Raw genomic sequence first — 13,714 nt, 5'->3', positions numbered from 1 at the left:
ATGGAAATTGCCTTATGATATGCATTCAGCAGAAAAGAAAATTAGTTTTTGAAACTCCAAATTGCCTGAAATTTCTGTTTTATTTCTTTATAGTTCTATAGCATAATTGCAAATCAATTTACATCAGTCACAATAAGATCAAGCATAAGATCAATAGTCAGTTCTTTCTTTTATTAGCAAGCACTTTATCCATAACAGACTGATCAAGTTAGAATGAGTTTTCGGTGCAAATGTTTTGGAAATGGACCCAACTTTGCCAACATGTTTCTCACAATTAAATTTTCCCTGTGCACATACTTACGTTTTTGACAAGCATTTTTGATTTCTGTAGTATTGAAATAGGAGAGATGAAGTGACTACCGTTCTGGCTTCAGAATTTTTTTAATAGGTATAATTGGAGAAATGCCATTCTGAAATAATATGTGGCAATGACCTTGGGAAACAAGAGGAAGAACTGCAGACTAGACAACCATCTTGCAAAAGGTATCTCAGCCCACAGAAGGAAAAAAGGGACATAGAGGTATCTCAGAAGGGATTTGCATAATTGATGTTGTCAAACAGCACAGAAGCACAAACTATGAGTACTAATACTACCTTTATTGTAAGGTTACAATAAGAAATTCTTGCAATCTGAAAGCAGCTCTCCCCTTCTTTACTTTTACTCTGGAAGCTGGGAAGGCTTCCTTCTAAAATGCTTTCCACACCTCTTTCACTTTCATTTCTAAGCAAAATAAAGGATTTCAGGCTATGTGGAAGGGAGTATGATTACTATCCATTGGAAACGGAATCCCTTAACCTGCCCTATTACAATAGTTTTGTACATATATATTCCTGGCAATAATTCATCCCTTCGGAATTAGCATCCAATATCCTGACTATTTTTAGTTCACATGGTTCAGCATTTTATAAGGCTGGAATAGGTTTTGCCAACTTGTTGTTCTTTAGGTTGTGTTCTATAATTCCTCATAAACTAGAGGATGACAAACTGCTGAATCTCTGAAATGCAATTGAAATATTGTCAGTTAAATTTACTTCACCGTGTAAGACTCTCCAGAGTAATAATTAAATCTTTCAGAAAGGAAACATTTAAAAAATCATATAGTTCTGTTAAATCCCATCTTTACACTTAGCTTGTACCTCATTTATGGTTTGATTTTTTATTACCGCCTGATATACTAGTCAATCCCTATTCTTTCTTTTTTCCATTAATATTTCTATTCTTTTCAAACACTCATAATTTGTATGTTTCTCTTTTAAGCATCAAACCAGCAATTCTCTCATCTCATCTTCTGTCTCTGTTCTGCACTTCCAAAACTAAAATAAATAGTAAAGATGACAAGAGGGATCCTTGTCTTGTCTCTTTCTATATCTCGCTCACAAGGTAGTTCCAGTTTATGGTTCAACAGTGCAGATTTCTGTTTCTATTTCCTATCATCCCAGGTACTATAAAATTTTACTAAAAACAATATTGTTTTACTGTATAAAGTGTTTTTTTAAAAAAAATAAATACTAGCCTGTTAGAACACTTACCACTTAAAAACTTTTAAGTTAAAGCCTGAATTCCAAATTAATATGATGAATAAGAGGTCTAATCTAAGAGGCATAAGAAAGAAACCAAAGAACTTGCTTATTTTATAAAGCATTTTAATGTCAAAATTAAGCATTCACATCTGCATCACTCACTTAAAGTCTTGGCATGAATTATTCATTGAAACAAAACTTGGGTGTATATTCAAGAATGCCATATAATTCTTAATTATTTAAAAATGACCAAATATGGAACATGAGCTATTGCAATGGCTAAAAACAATTGGAATATTTGATCAGAAATAATGAATAATAAGCAACTATAAATGTGATGTGAGGAAGTATTGAGTTGTCATCCATCTTAGCCAATAATGCCATGGGGCATTCAAAACATAGAGTTCTAGTGAACAACTGCAGTGAAAAAAGGAATTTATTCTGAATTAGATAGCATCAAACTGCAACCATATAGGAAAAGTAGGGCTTCTGCTATATGAAGTAGATGTTGTCATAGTAAGTTCCTTCCTTCTTATGAATGTTGAAATATTAGTATTTTGTCGGTCTTTGCCTAGTTTGTAGACTATCAGTTCCCATCTCTGAGCAAGCCTTTTCAAATAATACCATATTTTGTGATAACAGCATTTTTGACATTTCCTATATATTCAAGATGTGCTCATGGTTGGAAAAATTTGGGAATCTTATAGCCCAACTTAATACTTCTACAAAGAGCCTGAGAAAACTGCTGGTTCTTTGGCTAAAGTGTATAATATTAAGAGAAACAGTGACCAAATATTTAATAAAGAACAAAGAAAATAATTCATTTTTTTCCTGTGCCAATAAAGAATTCAAAAATTGTAAAAATTTCATGAGAGGAAAACCTGTTAAAAATAAAAGAAAAGTGATATCCCTAAGGTCACTGTTGTGAGGTTGGAAGTTAGCTCCCAAACAAGGCAGATATTTTCCCCCATGTTTTTCTTTGCATTTTGTGTTGTTCCTGACACATCCCTTTGCTCTCATCTTGTCATTTATCAAAATCTTACCAAGTAGATCAAAGAAGAAATATGACCAGATAAGCCAATTCTATTTTATTGTTACATTAACAAAAATTTTGCAAATCTGGGAAGATAAATTTCCTGCCATCTCCTTTTTAGAGCAAGAAATTAGGGAGGGACTCTTCTGAGCCTCTTCCTCTGCTCACTATCCAGCTGTGGGCTATGCCTTCTCTTATATGACTGTTCTCTAAGCAGTGTCTCTTTGCCTTTCTTTCTCACATGCAATTACATCTTACTTACACTATGGCCAGGTTTTTAACTGACTCATCCCAGGCCTCAGCCATCATCTCCTGCCATTTGTTGCCATTTATGTACAATAGTATTAGTGTAGTTCAGGGAGTTAAAAAGTTTCTGGAATCCCAGAACTTCCAATGCAGACAGAAACAGTGACAAGTGAGGGTTTCAATTTGAAATATTGTCAGGGTGTGTCACCCCTCCGCATCCTCAAATTAAAAGCAACATATAATAACTGATAGAGAACAATGAGTTATATATGGGCTTCAGGGTTTTCATTATTTGACCTTGGGCTTACTGAAGTGATGGATAATCAGATACATGTCCAAATATTTAGTAGGAAAGGCAGGGAAAACATCTGTAATTTTTCCCTTTGTGTGTTATTTCTTTTCCAGCTGTTCAGCTTTGTTTCTCTGCCCACTGATGTCCTAGAAATAGAGGTGAAGGACAAGTTTGCAAAAAGTCGACCTATCATTAAGCGTTTTCTGGGAAAGCTTTCCATGCCAGTACAACGATTACTAGAAAGACATGCCATAGGGTAAATCTTTGCATCATAATTTTATCTTTTATGAATATCTAAGAATCAAAAGGAGAGTGATGGTTGCCATTGCAATTACACAATTGGGGAGGGGGAATCCATAATTTAATCTCAATTAATTGCCTTATTTTGGATAAACATTTATCATAGAAGACATCCAATCTTCTGCTTACTACAGAATCTTCAGTAAATTCAGATGATAGTGTAGATGATAGTCTAGATAAGAATCTAGCCTTTTAAATATGTCAATGAAAAGAAAATCCATTATGTTTTACTCTATCTTCTCTTTGTGTTAAATTAGAATGTTAAACCTAATAATCTACTTAAGAAAAGCAACATAATCAAACATTTCTTTCTCTTCTCTGATTTCTACATATATACTATGTAGCCATTTATAATATATTCAATTTGATAGTGTTTATATTTTAGTACATATTATAATTAATAAAAATGTATATAATTTTGTTTCAAGCATAGCTGTGGTTTCTAGATGTTCTATATACAGGACAGGGATGCCTTATATTATGTTGACCCATTTATAAAATAATCAAGGCCTCACTGTGCAATATATAATGGCTTGCACTTCTATACAACACTGATTATTATATTAATAGTTACAATTGAATCTCATGCATAATGACTTATATAATATTATATGCTTCCCAGTTTATAAAATATGGCCTGTGCTCTACTTCTATAATAGAAGCTATTAATTCTGAAAAGAAAATTATACTGCTGTTGGACTAAAAAAATGCTAAGTACAAGGCTGATAATATGTTTACTAGAACCATGTTTCTACAGATGAGACTGTTGTGATTGGCAAAACTATTTCTTTCATCCTTTCGGTTCTCTGTAACTCACTGTCAGTACAAATATTGATGTTACACCTCTTTGCATTGACCAAATTTATCTGCATTTCTGGGGTACACTTTCAGGGGGCTTAAGTGTTAGGACTTAGATTTCAGTTCAGAACTAATCATTGCCCTATGATGTGCTTTCATCAGATTTTTACAAATAAGTCTAATGAGGAATATTAATTAATTTATATGAAGCAGTTGTAACAAGTATACCACATATAAAAATGTAATATTCTTTTTATATACTTCTTTTCCAATAGAGACAGGGTTGTTAGCTACACACTGGGACGAAGGCTACCAACAGAACATGTCAGTGGCCAGCTACAGTTTAGATTTGAGATAACTTCTTCAATTCATCCAGGTATTTATTTATTTATTATTTATTTATTTATTTGTTTGTTTGTTTGTTTGTTTGTTTGTATCCCACCTTTATTCCTTTTACAAATAATTCAAGGCATTGAACATATCAATACACTTTTGTCCTCTTATTTTCCCATGATGTTTTTCTTTATCAGGTAGGCTTGGCTTCACTTAGGCCTTATTGAGGCTAATCACAAATTCTGATTTATGTAACTTGAATTGGAATAGGAAAATTTCCTTTTTCATTTCTTTTCAAACAAAGAAGACATGAATCCACAGATTGACAGGTTATTTGGAACTGAAGTTGATTTTCTTTTATTTTCCTCAGGTCTGAGAAGATAAATTGAGGATAGGGACTGAGGGAGTCTTCTGTGTCATAATTTGATGACATGCTGAGTTCGGCTTTTCAAACTGATCATCAAGCAATTTTTAAAAATAATTTTGTTAAGCAAAGTTTGGTCTCCTAAATGAGTATTAAAGATTATAAGAGATTCCTAGTTTTCTGCATATTCCTGAAACTCAGAACATCTGATAGCTGCATTATATATTTAAGCTTGCTTTCGATGCTTTGAATGATGCATCACAATTTCAAATGCTTTCTACGTTTTAACTTTCAATCCCAGTAAAATTTCAAATACTGTATTTAACCAGCTAATGCAATACAGTAGATAGAGCAGTGGTTCTCAACCTTTATAGTGCTGCGACCCCTTTAATACAATTCCCCACGATGTGGTGACCCCTTTAATACAATTCCCCACGATGTGGCGACCCCAACCATAAAATTATTTTTGTTTTGAATTTATCGCGCCTGAAGCCGTATTGGCTAGCGATCTGAACTGCTTGCGATTGCCTTGAGGACGGAGGCATTAAAGCGGAGACTTCTCCCCTATTAAGTTTATCGCGCCTGAAGCCAGATTAGGCTAGCGATTGGGAGTGATTGCAGCTGGCTTGAGAGGGAGACATCAGAGCAAAGATTTCTCTCTTTTTTAATTCATCGCGCCTGAAGCAGAATTCGGCTAGTGATTTGAAGAGCCTGCAGCTGGCTGGTGGAGTCAACCATTGGAGCGCGATTCTTCGACTCGCAAGTATACTTCCCAAATTTCCGATGGTCTTAGGCGACCCCTGGCAAATTGTCATTCGACCCCCAATGGGGTCCCAACCCACAGGTTGAGAACCGCTGAGATAGGGTGAAGGAAGAGAGGAGACTAGAGATTAAAGGTCTGCTGAAGTCTGAAATTCACTTGGTAATTTTAAGAAGCCTCTGTCATTCTACCTGACTTCCTCCTAGACTTATTCCACAAACAAAAGATTAAAGAGGGCTATTTTCAAATTTAGAAGGTTTAAATTTGATAGAGTTTATCCCCTGTCTATGACTTATCTGATGGCTTAGCCATCGTTTTGTTCACAGTGTACATAGACGTTCATATACTAAGTGTTGCTTTAGTAGGACTAGGAAGAAAACCAATGGCTCATCATGTCAGTTTTGGAACCATTATGAAACGCTTGGATGAAGAATGGACTGAAGATACCACATTCAGTTCTGTGTCATAAGATAATAAGAAAAAGCTAAATGATAGAATGGTAATAAAGTACATACCGTATATACTCGAGTATAAGCCGAGTTTTTCAGCACGTTTTTTGTGCTGAAAAACGTCCCCTCGGCTTATACTCGAGTATATACGGCTTATACTCGAGTTTTTTTTTCTTCTTTTTTTCACATTATACCGGATGGAGCAAACTTGGCGGGCTTTTGCATTAGCACGGGGAAGCCCTGCCGGTGCAGTGAGAGGGCGGGGCGGGGGAGCCGCCAGCCTTCTCGGCTGAGGGAGGGAGGGTTTCCCCGACTGGTAGCTGCCTCATTTCCCACCCTCGGCTTATACTCGAGTCCCCAGTTTACCCCAGTTTTTTGGGGTAAAATTGGGGACCTCGGCTTATACTCGGATCGGCTTATATTCGAGTATATACGGTATATGTATAGTTATTTTTAGATTTCTAATTTATTAGGACTGTGTGCCTTTCAAAAATGATTTGAAAGAAGTATTGTAGATCTGTGAGCCTGAGACAATACCACTCCTGCCATTCATTTAAAATCTCCTCTTTTTTGGAAACTTGAAATGGGGATAGGGCGTGAGGAGGGAGCCATAGCTGCTTTTAAATTAATTCCTTGTACGGAAATATGAAAAAGGAGTTGTTTAAATGAACAGTACTGTACACATGCTTACAAGAGATTCAGATAAACATCTTTTATCATCTTCAAAAGATCATAGTCCTGTAATTTATATAGCTGAACCTAAATGAATGAGCAAGAAGCAAAATCATGGCCCAGGGTTTTAATCAAAATCATCAGGGATTCTGTCTGTTTGCAAAAGGGAAAAAATGGGACATAGTTTATTTTATATTTCATCATGTCTTGCAAAGTCAGTAATAAGATTAAGTACACTCAGAAAATAAACATATACATTGCATTCTGAGTCAACACGGGGATTTTGTTGGCTTCTGTTTCTCATACATGCATATGAAAACAGAAATATCATTTTCCCTTAATAATAATACTGAACTTTATTACTCTTTTGATTAATTCCAAACAGAGCTGAAAATAAATCCATTAAACTCTTTCTGTTTCTGAGTAGACATGTGTAAAATTACCTCATTAACTTTAATAGGTTGATATTTTACACATGGATCTCTTTCTTTCTTTTTTTTAACTTTTTTACATAGGAAAGCACTCCTTAATGCATATCTACTCAGAATAAAATCCCATTGTATTCAATGGGATTTATTCCAAGGTTGAGTATATATAGGCTTTTAGCCTATTCGATAATGAATCATGGATTCAATTTTAAATAACAGAAAATTAATATCTTGCTTAATATTTTAAGCATTTTGGTCTATGTATGATATTCCAAATTATTTTATTTAATAAGTGCATTTAATTCACTTGTTACTAAAATATATGAGGTGCGGCTTAAGTCTGAGCTGTAATTAACAGATATTTATATATATTTATGTAGGTTTTTTGAAGTGCCAGGTTATATTATTTATACCTAATTTTACTTATATGTCATGTTTCTTTTCTTTTTGCTTCTAGCAGATGATGAAGAGGTCTCTATTGCTGCAGACCATGAATCAATTGAACTTCAAGAAAGCCCCATTAACACCTCAGCATGCAACAGACTAGAGACCCCCGAAAGTGCTGCTTCAGAAAAGCTAAATGAATGCCCACTAATATGCATCAGTGTGGGCAACTCTGGAGCTGAAGAACCCACCTTGATCTGCTCTTTCAAAGAAGAGCTGGCAGGATATAGAGAGAATGATGCAATAGCAGCAGACAGAGTTAATCTCTCGGAATCTATCCCAGTGGAAATAACGCCTTCCCCAAGTGCTGCGGATCTCAGTGAACGACTACCTTTGCTGGCATGCACTCCTCCAGAATCTGAAGTTAGAGAAAACAACAAAGTTAATTCTGTTACTCAGGGAGATAGTGACATCTTTATCAGCATAGAAGCCTTATCTACTGATGAGGTGAGTGGGGATGTTCAAGCTACCAAGGATTTAGAGAAGAATCAGGATAATGAAGGGGCTTCAGCCCAGGAGGACCAAGATGAGAATGATGATGAAAAGGAGAGCAAGCTACAACTAAGGACCATGGTGAAAAGAAAAAGCAGGCCTTGTTCCTTGCCCGTGTCAGAACTTGAAACAGTGATTGCATCTGCTTGTGGGGAGCCTGAGACTCCTCGTACACATTACATAAGAATACACAATCTCTTGCACAGTTTGCCTTCTGCCCAGTTGAGTAGTGATGATGGAGAAGGGGAGGAGGAACAACAAGGCAGTGTAATAGAGAATGATGAGGAACTGACAGTGAGGGAAGTATCTGAGAAAGATTTAATTAGTGAGACTGAAACAGTGTTGGCTGAACCTCCTCAGGAAAACTTAGTAGAAGAGAACTTTGTCCGGGAAACTGTTCCGTGCAGCACCTCCATTGAACACCTTGCTGATTTAAATGAACAAACATTGGATAATGAAGGGCCAAGAACTGAAAGTGACAGTGAACTGAGTCCTAGACCAAATGGTGACCCTGAGTATGAAGTGTGTGACACATCCTGTTATAGCACTTCTTGTTATAGCACTTCCTGCTACAGTACCTCCTGTTACAGCACTTCCTGTTACAGCACTTCTGGCCATGAGAGTGCCAACCGATTCTCAAGCCATACTAGGTTCTCTTCTGTTGACAGTGCAAAGATTTCTGAGAGCACGGTTTTTTCTTCACAGGATGATGAAGAGGAGGAAAATAGTGCTTTTGAATCAGTGCCAGACTCAGGTCAAAGCCCTGAGTTGGACAGGGAACAGCTGGATAGCTCTGCCCATTGGCCTGAGGAATTGGTAGTTCCCGGAACAAATCTACAGGGAACTCCAGAAAATATAGAGTCTCCAGTAGCAGGCCCAAGCATCAGAAGAGAAGGTTAGATTTGGAGGAGGAGGAGGAGGAGGACCTTGAATATCATGAATTAGGCATAAATAATAAATACTAAAGATCATATAATATAGAGAAACTTCTATTTAATATAGTATATCGGATTTAAAAACCCACTTTTAAATGCAAGTGTGGGAATTGAATTTTCTTCTTTATTGTGCTTTCATGATAATTTACATAGGAAATGAGCTATCAAATGTATGATGTGTAGAAATTAAGAAATATATGGTTGCCACTCTGCAGTCCATATCCTAGTGGACATGTCCATATCCAGTGTTGGCGAACCTTTTCAGCACCGAGTGCTGAAATGGGAGCACGCATGTGTGCATGTCGGAAATCAGAAGAGCAGCTACCTGGTGCGCACCGGGAAGATTATTTTCTGATTTCCAGCGCATGCATGCACACTGGCCACCTGGTCTTCCAGTTTCTGGCATGCAAGCGCGCGTGAAGACCAGCTGGCTGGTGCTTATGCATGTGCTGGAAACAGGAAGTTCATCTTCTTGGCACCTGCATGTGCGTGCTGCTCTTCCGGTTTCTGCAGGTCACAAGATTTCTGCCTTATTTCTAAACATTTTTTTCTCAGCTCCATGAGTCCTTGTCTACTTTCTCTGTTAATGAATAATACACCTCAGGTGATAAAGAGTGAATTAAACCCTGGATTATAGAAGAAAATAATACTCTTAAGAAGCCACCAAATTCAGAAATTTTTAAATATAGATTGGCTGATTAGAATCACTAAGCTCTCCAATTTTTTCTTTATTTCCTTTACACTTGAATATATGTTTTACATATGATATGTTCCACATCACCTTAGATATGTTGTATCATCCTTTATTATAGACACATAACACTCAGCAGTAGAGTCACTAGTTATGCTGGCTGGAATTCTAACTTACAAAAGTTAGTGCCAATTGAGGAAGATTACATTTATATCCTCACCTGGTGTTTTAAATTGTTATGGGTTTACATGTAGGGATTTCAGCCATTGATCTCCAAAGATCTTTCTTTTGCTTTCATATTTCAGTACCCGTCTGCTATATAAATATTTCTAGATTGTTACTACACCAAACTTTTGTCAACCCTTATCATTCCCAAACCTTCATATCATATGTGTTTATCACAATGCATCTGCAGTCAATGTGTGGCAACTTTGAATGAATATGCACTTCTGTACTTTCTTACCCATAGGTGATTGCCCTTTGCTCCATAATTCTCAGCCAATCAACCAACTTCCTTCACTGAGACCTGATCACCATCAGTACCCAACTGTTGATGAGCCTCTCCCACCAAGTAAGATTCAGATTTTATATTATTTAATTTAACTCATCTAAAAGGTAAAGATCAATATCTCCTCTACTTTCTTGTCAAGCTCACAAGAGAAATTTTAAGTTTGCTAAGGTATAACTTGCAGCCATCTGTCTTTTGTTTTTCTTTTTATGTCTGAAATACTTTTTTTTAACAAATGCACTAGGATTTTTGCTGGGTTTGTTTTCCTTGATTCTATACTGTTTTCACAATTACAGTTTATGATTTATTTTCTTGTCATGTGCGTATTGGTGTATTTTTTTAAGTACATTGTTTTGAACAATAACAAATTACCCAATAATTATTTGAGGAAATTATTATCTATAGGACCCGGTATTGTTTTTAAAAGGCAGCTCTAAAACAAGGAAATAGAGACAAGAATGAAACATTGGGTTTGATTGAATGTACATTTTTTCTGGTTTTGAGAAAGTAAAATGACATAACACTCACACTGTAAGTGAAAAATTACCTCTGCTTTCCCTTTAAGTCCTTTGTTTCATTTTATCTCATCAGTTCATGATTTACAAATATAGTTACGAATCAGCTGTAGGAATTTTCCCCAGGTATCATAGTGCATTTAAGTCCCAGTTCATTTCAGCACAGGAAATCATCCTGATAGAATGTGACTATGATGAGTTAAATTTTCAGTTGCTTTTCAAAGATGAAGAGGACAACTATTTGAAGAGAATGCATTCTATCCTGAGGATCCCACCAAGTCCAAATTAACTCTTCATTTGACGTTTGCCTGTATGATCTTCAGACAGCAAGCAGCATAAAAATGTGGATGGTTATCCATATTTCTTGTATGTTTGAATCCTTCTGCAAAATATGTCTGCAAAATGAGTAAAGTAAAATTAATACTTTTAGCTAAATTTTCCTAAAATGTCCTGCATTAATAAATGTTCCCCACTAGAGGGCATGCTCTGCTCTATAATACTTCACATCGTTGTCACCGTTTAGATTTGAATATGACCTTTATAAATAATTCATAGTCTTAGTATTAACCAGCCTAATCATTGGATTTGATTCTGTTCTTGTTAATTTAATAAAAACCAAAAGAAATCTTCAGTCAGTTAATGCTAAGAATTCTCCACACTAAGGCTAAACAAAGATATATAACATGACAACATCACCATTGAGGACCTGTATACTGCACGAATCAAGAAGAGGGCCGTGAAAATATTTGCAGATCCCTCGCATCCTGGACATAAACTGTTTCAACTCCTACCCTCAAAACGACGCTATAGAGCACTGCACACCAGAACAACTAGACACAAGAACAGTTTTTTCCCGAAGGCCATCACTCTGCTAAACAAATAATTCCCTCAACACTGTCAGACTATTTACTGAATCTGCACTACTATTAATCGTTTCATAGTTCCCATCACCAATCTCTTTCCACTTATGACTGTATGACTATAACGTTACTGGCAATCCTTATGATTTATATTGATATATTGACCATCAATTGTGTTGTAAATGTTGTACCTTGATGAACGTATCTTTTCTTTTATGTAACACTGAGAGCATATGCACCAAGACAAATTCCTTGTGTGTCCAATCACACTTGGCCAATAAAAATTCTATTCTATTCTATTCTAATAGACAAAAATGTCTTTCCTTTTAAATCTTTACCAAGCAGTTTGCAAATCAGAGCAAATTGTCCTACTGTTATTGTTTAAGAAGAACTTTTATTTATTTACTTACTTATTTATATCCATTTTTATTAATTTTACAAATAATTCAAGGTAGCAAACATATCCAACTCTCCTTCCTCCTTCTATTTTCCCCACAACAATCCATGAGATGGGTAGGGTTGAGAGAAAATGACTGGTCCAAAGTCATCCAGCTGGCTTTCATGTTTAAAGCAGGATTGGAACTCATTGTTTCCTACTTTCCAGCCTGATGCCTTAACCACTAGACCGGACTGGCTCTCAGTAACAATATTGTCATTGTTATTTAACAAATTTACATGTATTGATTTATCATTGCAAAATCTGGGATCCATGACTCCTGCGGGAATGAAATTTGGCAAATCTGAGTCACTTCAGTGCTGCCAGGTATCCACATAACTCCTCAAAGGTTCAAAAGGTCAGTTCCAGTGTAGTCCTGCAGAGGCCAGGTAAACTACTCCCACAGAACAGTCAGCCATGGTCATGCAGGAGGAAATCAGAAGTTGTTCCTGCTCATACTGAGGTTTTGTTTTGTTTTGGGTTTTGTCCTTGATCATTCTGTTCTCTATTTAGGTAAGGAAATATCTCTGAAATAATGACCCATTGGGTCATGGATTACCTAGGGTTGTTTATTAACAAGAAAATAAAGAACTAATTAGTTCCCATTATTATACCTCTATTTCTTTTTTCTATGTTTCTGAATATATATATATTTTTCTTTGGTGATTTATGCCTATTGGAAGCTTGCTGCACAAATTGTTTTTTTCTTAATTTGACTTAAAATTATATTGGAATGATAATGTTTGGTGGAATGATTTAATAAAGAAAGAACTATTTGTGTTAAGCTATTTATTTAACTTAGTGTTTCTGAAACTTGGCAACTTTAAGACATATGGGCTTCAAATTCCCAAATTCTGGGACTTGAAGTCCATATGTCTTAAATATTGCCAAGTTTCAGAAACACTGATTTAACTGATACCTAGATATTAAGTAATCATTAACATGAAGTCAGGCCATTTGACTAAAGACCTATTCAGGAATATTCAAAAATGACTGGTCTGAAATACTCATAGTTTCCTGATCTATAAAGATGAGTTGTTGCAATTATCCAGGAAGCAGTACAGGATAATTCAGATCAAACCAAAACATACCACATTTATAATTAATAGTCATTTCAGAATGGGCTTATCCAAGGAACAAAGAAGAAACCAGGTTCTCAAAGTCTTGTAAAAGCCAACATAGGAATGTTCTTCCATATAGGAATTGCCATGATAGAAATGACACACTTCTTAGGTTCTGGGTATACATGAATGTGTAAAGCTAGGGAATGCTTGGTTAACAATAATCTATCAATTATTCCAATTTCTATAACCATTTAATATGTTTTCAATATATGCAAAAAGTGGATTAAGTTATACAATCATGTCTGAATTGAAACTACTTTGTTATCACTATCACCTTGACATGATGTTCCAATTATATCTTTAAAGTATGTGAATACACATGGCATAATTTATAGTATATGAAAGAAATTTACAGCCTTTCCCTATAGATTGCCAACTGAGTAATTAATTGCTTTTTCGGTTTTCATTAACCATTTTATGTGATATATGAAATATTGCTGTATTATTCATTGGATAATTTCACAGTTTTAAATTGACTGAACAAATTTCCAATTTCTTCTATTGTATTACATT

At 35.6% G+C, this 13,714-nt stretch overlaps 1 protein-coding gene across 3 annotated transcripts in view; it reads left to right on the top strand.

Annotated features, from left to right (window-relative positions):
- The window catches only part of HECW1 (HECT, C2 and WW domain containing E3 ubiquitin protein ligase 1), a 249,520-nt gene that overhangs the window by 172,851 nt on the left and 62,955 nt on the right, over positions 1 to 13,714 (top strand). The window contains exons 7-10 of one of the 3 annotated variants that reach the window (XM_058183258.1): positions 3,206 to 3,348; positions 4,466 to 4,566; positions 7,654 to 9,027; positions 10,228 to 10,329. In XM_058183258.1, the coding sequence (XP_058039241.1) occupies positions 3,206 to 3,348; positions 4,466 to 4,566; positions 7,654 to 9,027; positions 10,228 to 10,329 (1,720 nt within the window). The remainder of the gene's footprint in view (positions 1 to 3,205; positions 3,349 to 4,465; positions 4,567 to 7,653; positions 9,028 to 10,227; positions 10,330 to 13,714) is intronic. The other 2 variants (XM_058183260.1, XM_058183259.1) reach the window with 2 other exon arrangements.

The sequence above is a fragment of the Ahaetulla prasina genome, chromosome 4 (assembly GCF_028640845.1).
Source record: "Ahaetulla prasina isolate Xishuangbanna chromosome 4, ASM2864084v1, whole genome shotgun sequence".
Lineage (NCBI taxonomy): Eukaryota > Metazoa > Chordata > Lepidosauria > Squamata > Colubridae > Ahaetulla > Ahaetulla prasina.
Note: the sequence above shows the minus strand (reverse complement) of the source record. Positions and strands in the feature narration are given on the sequence as shown.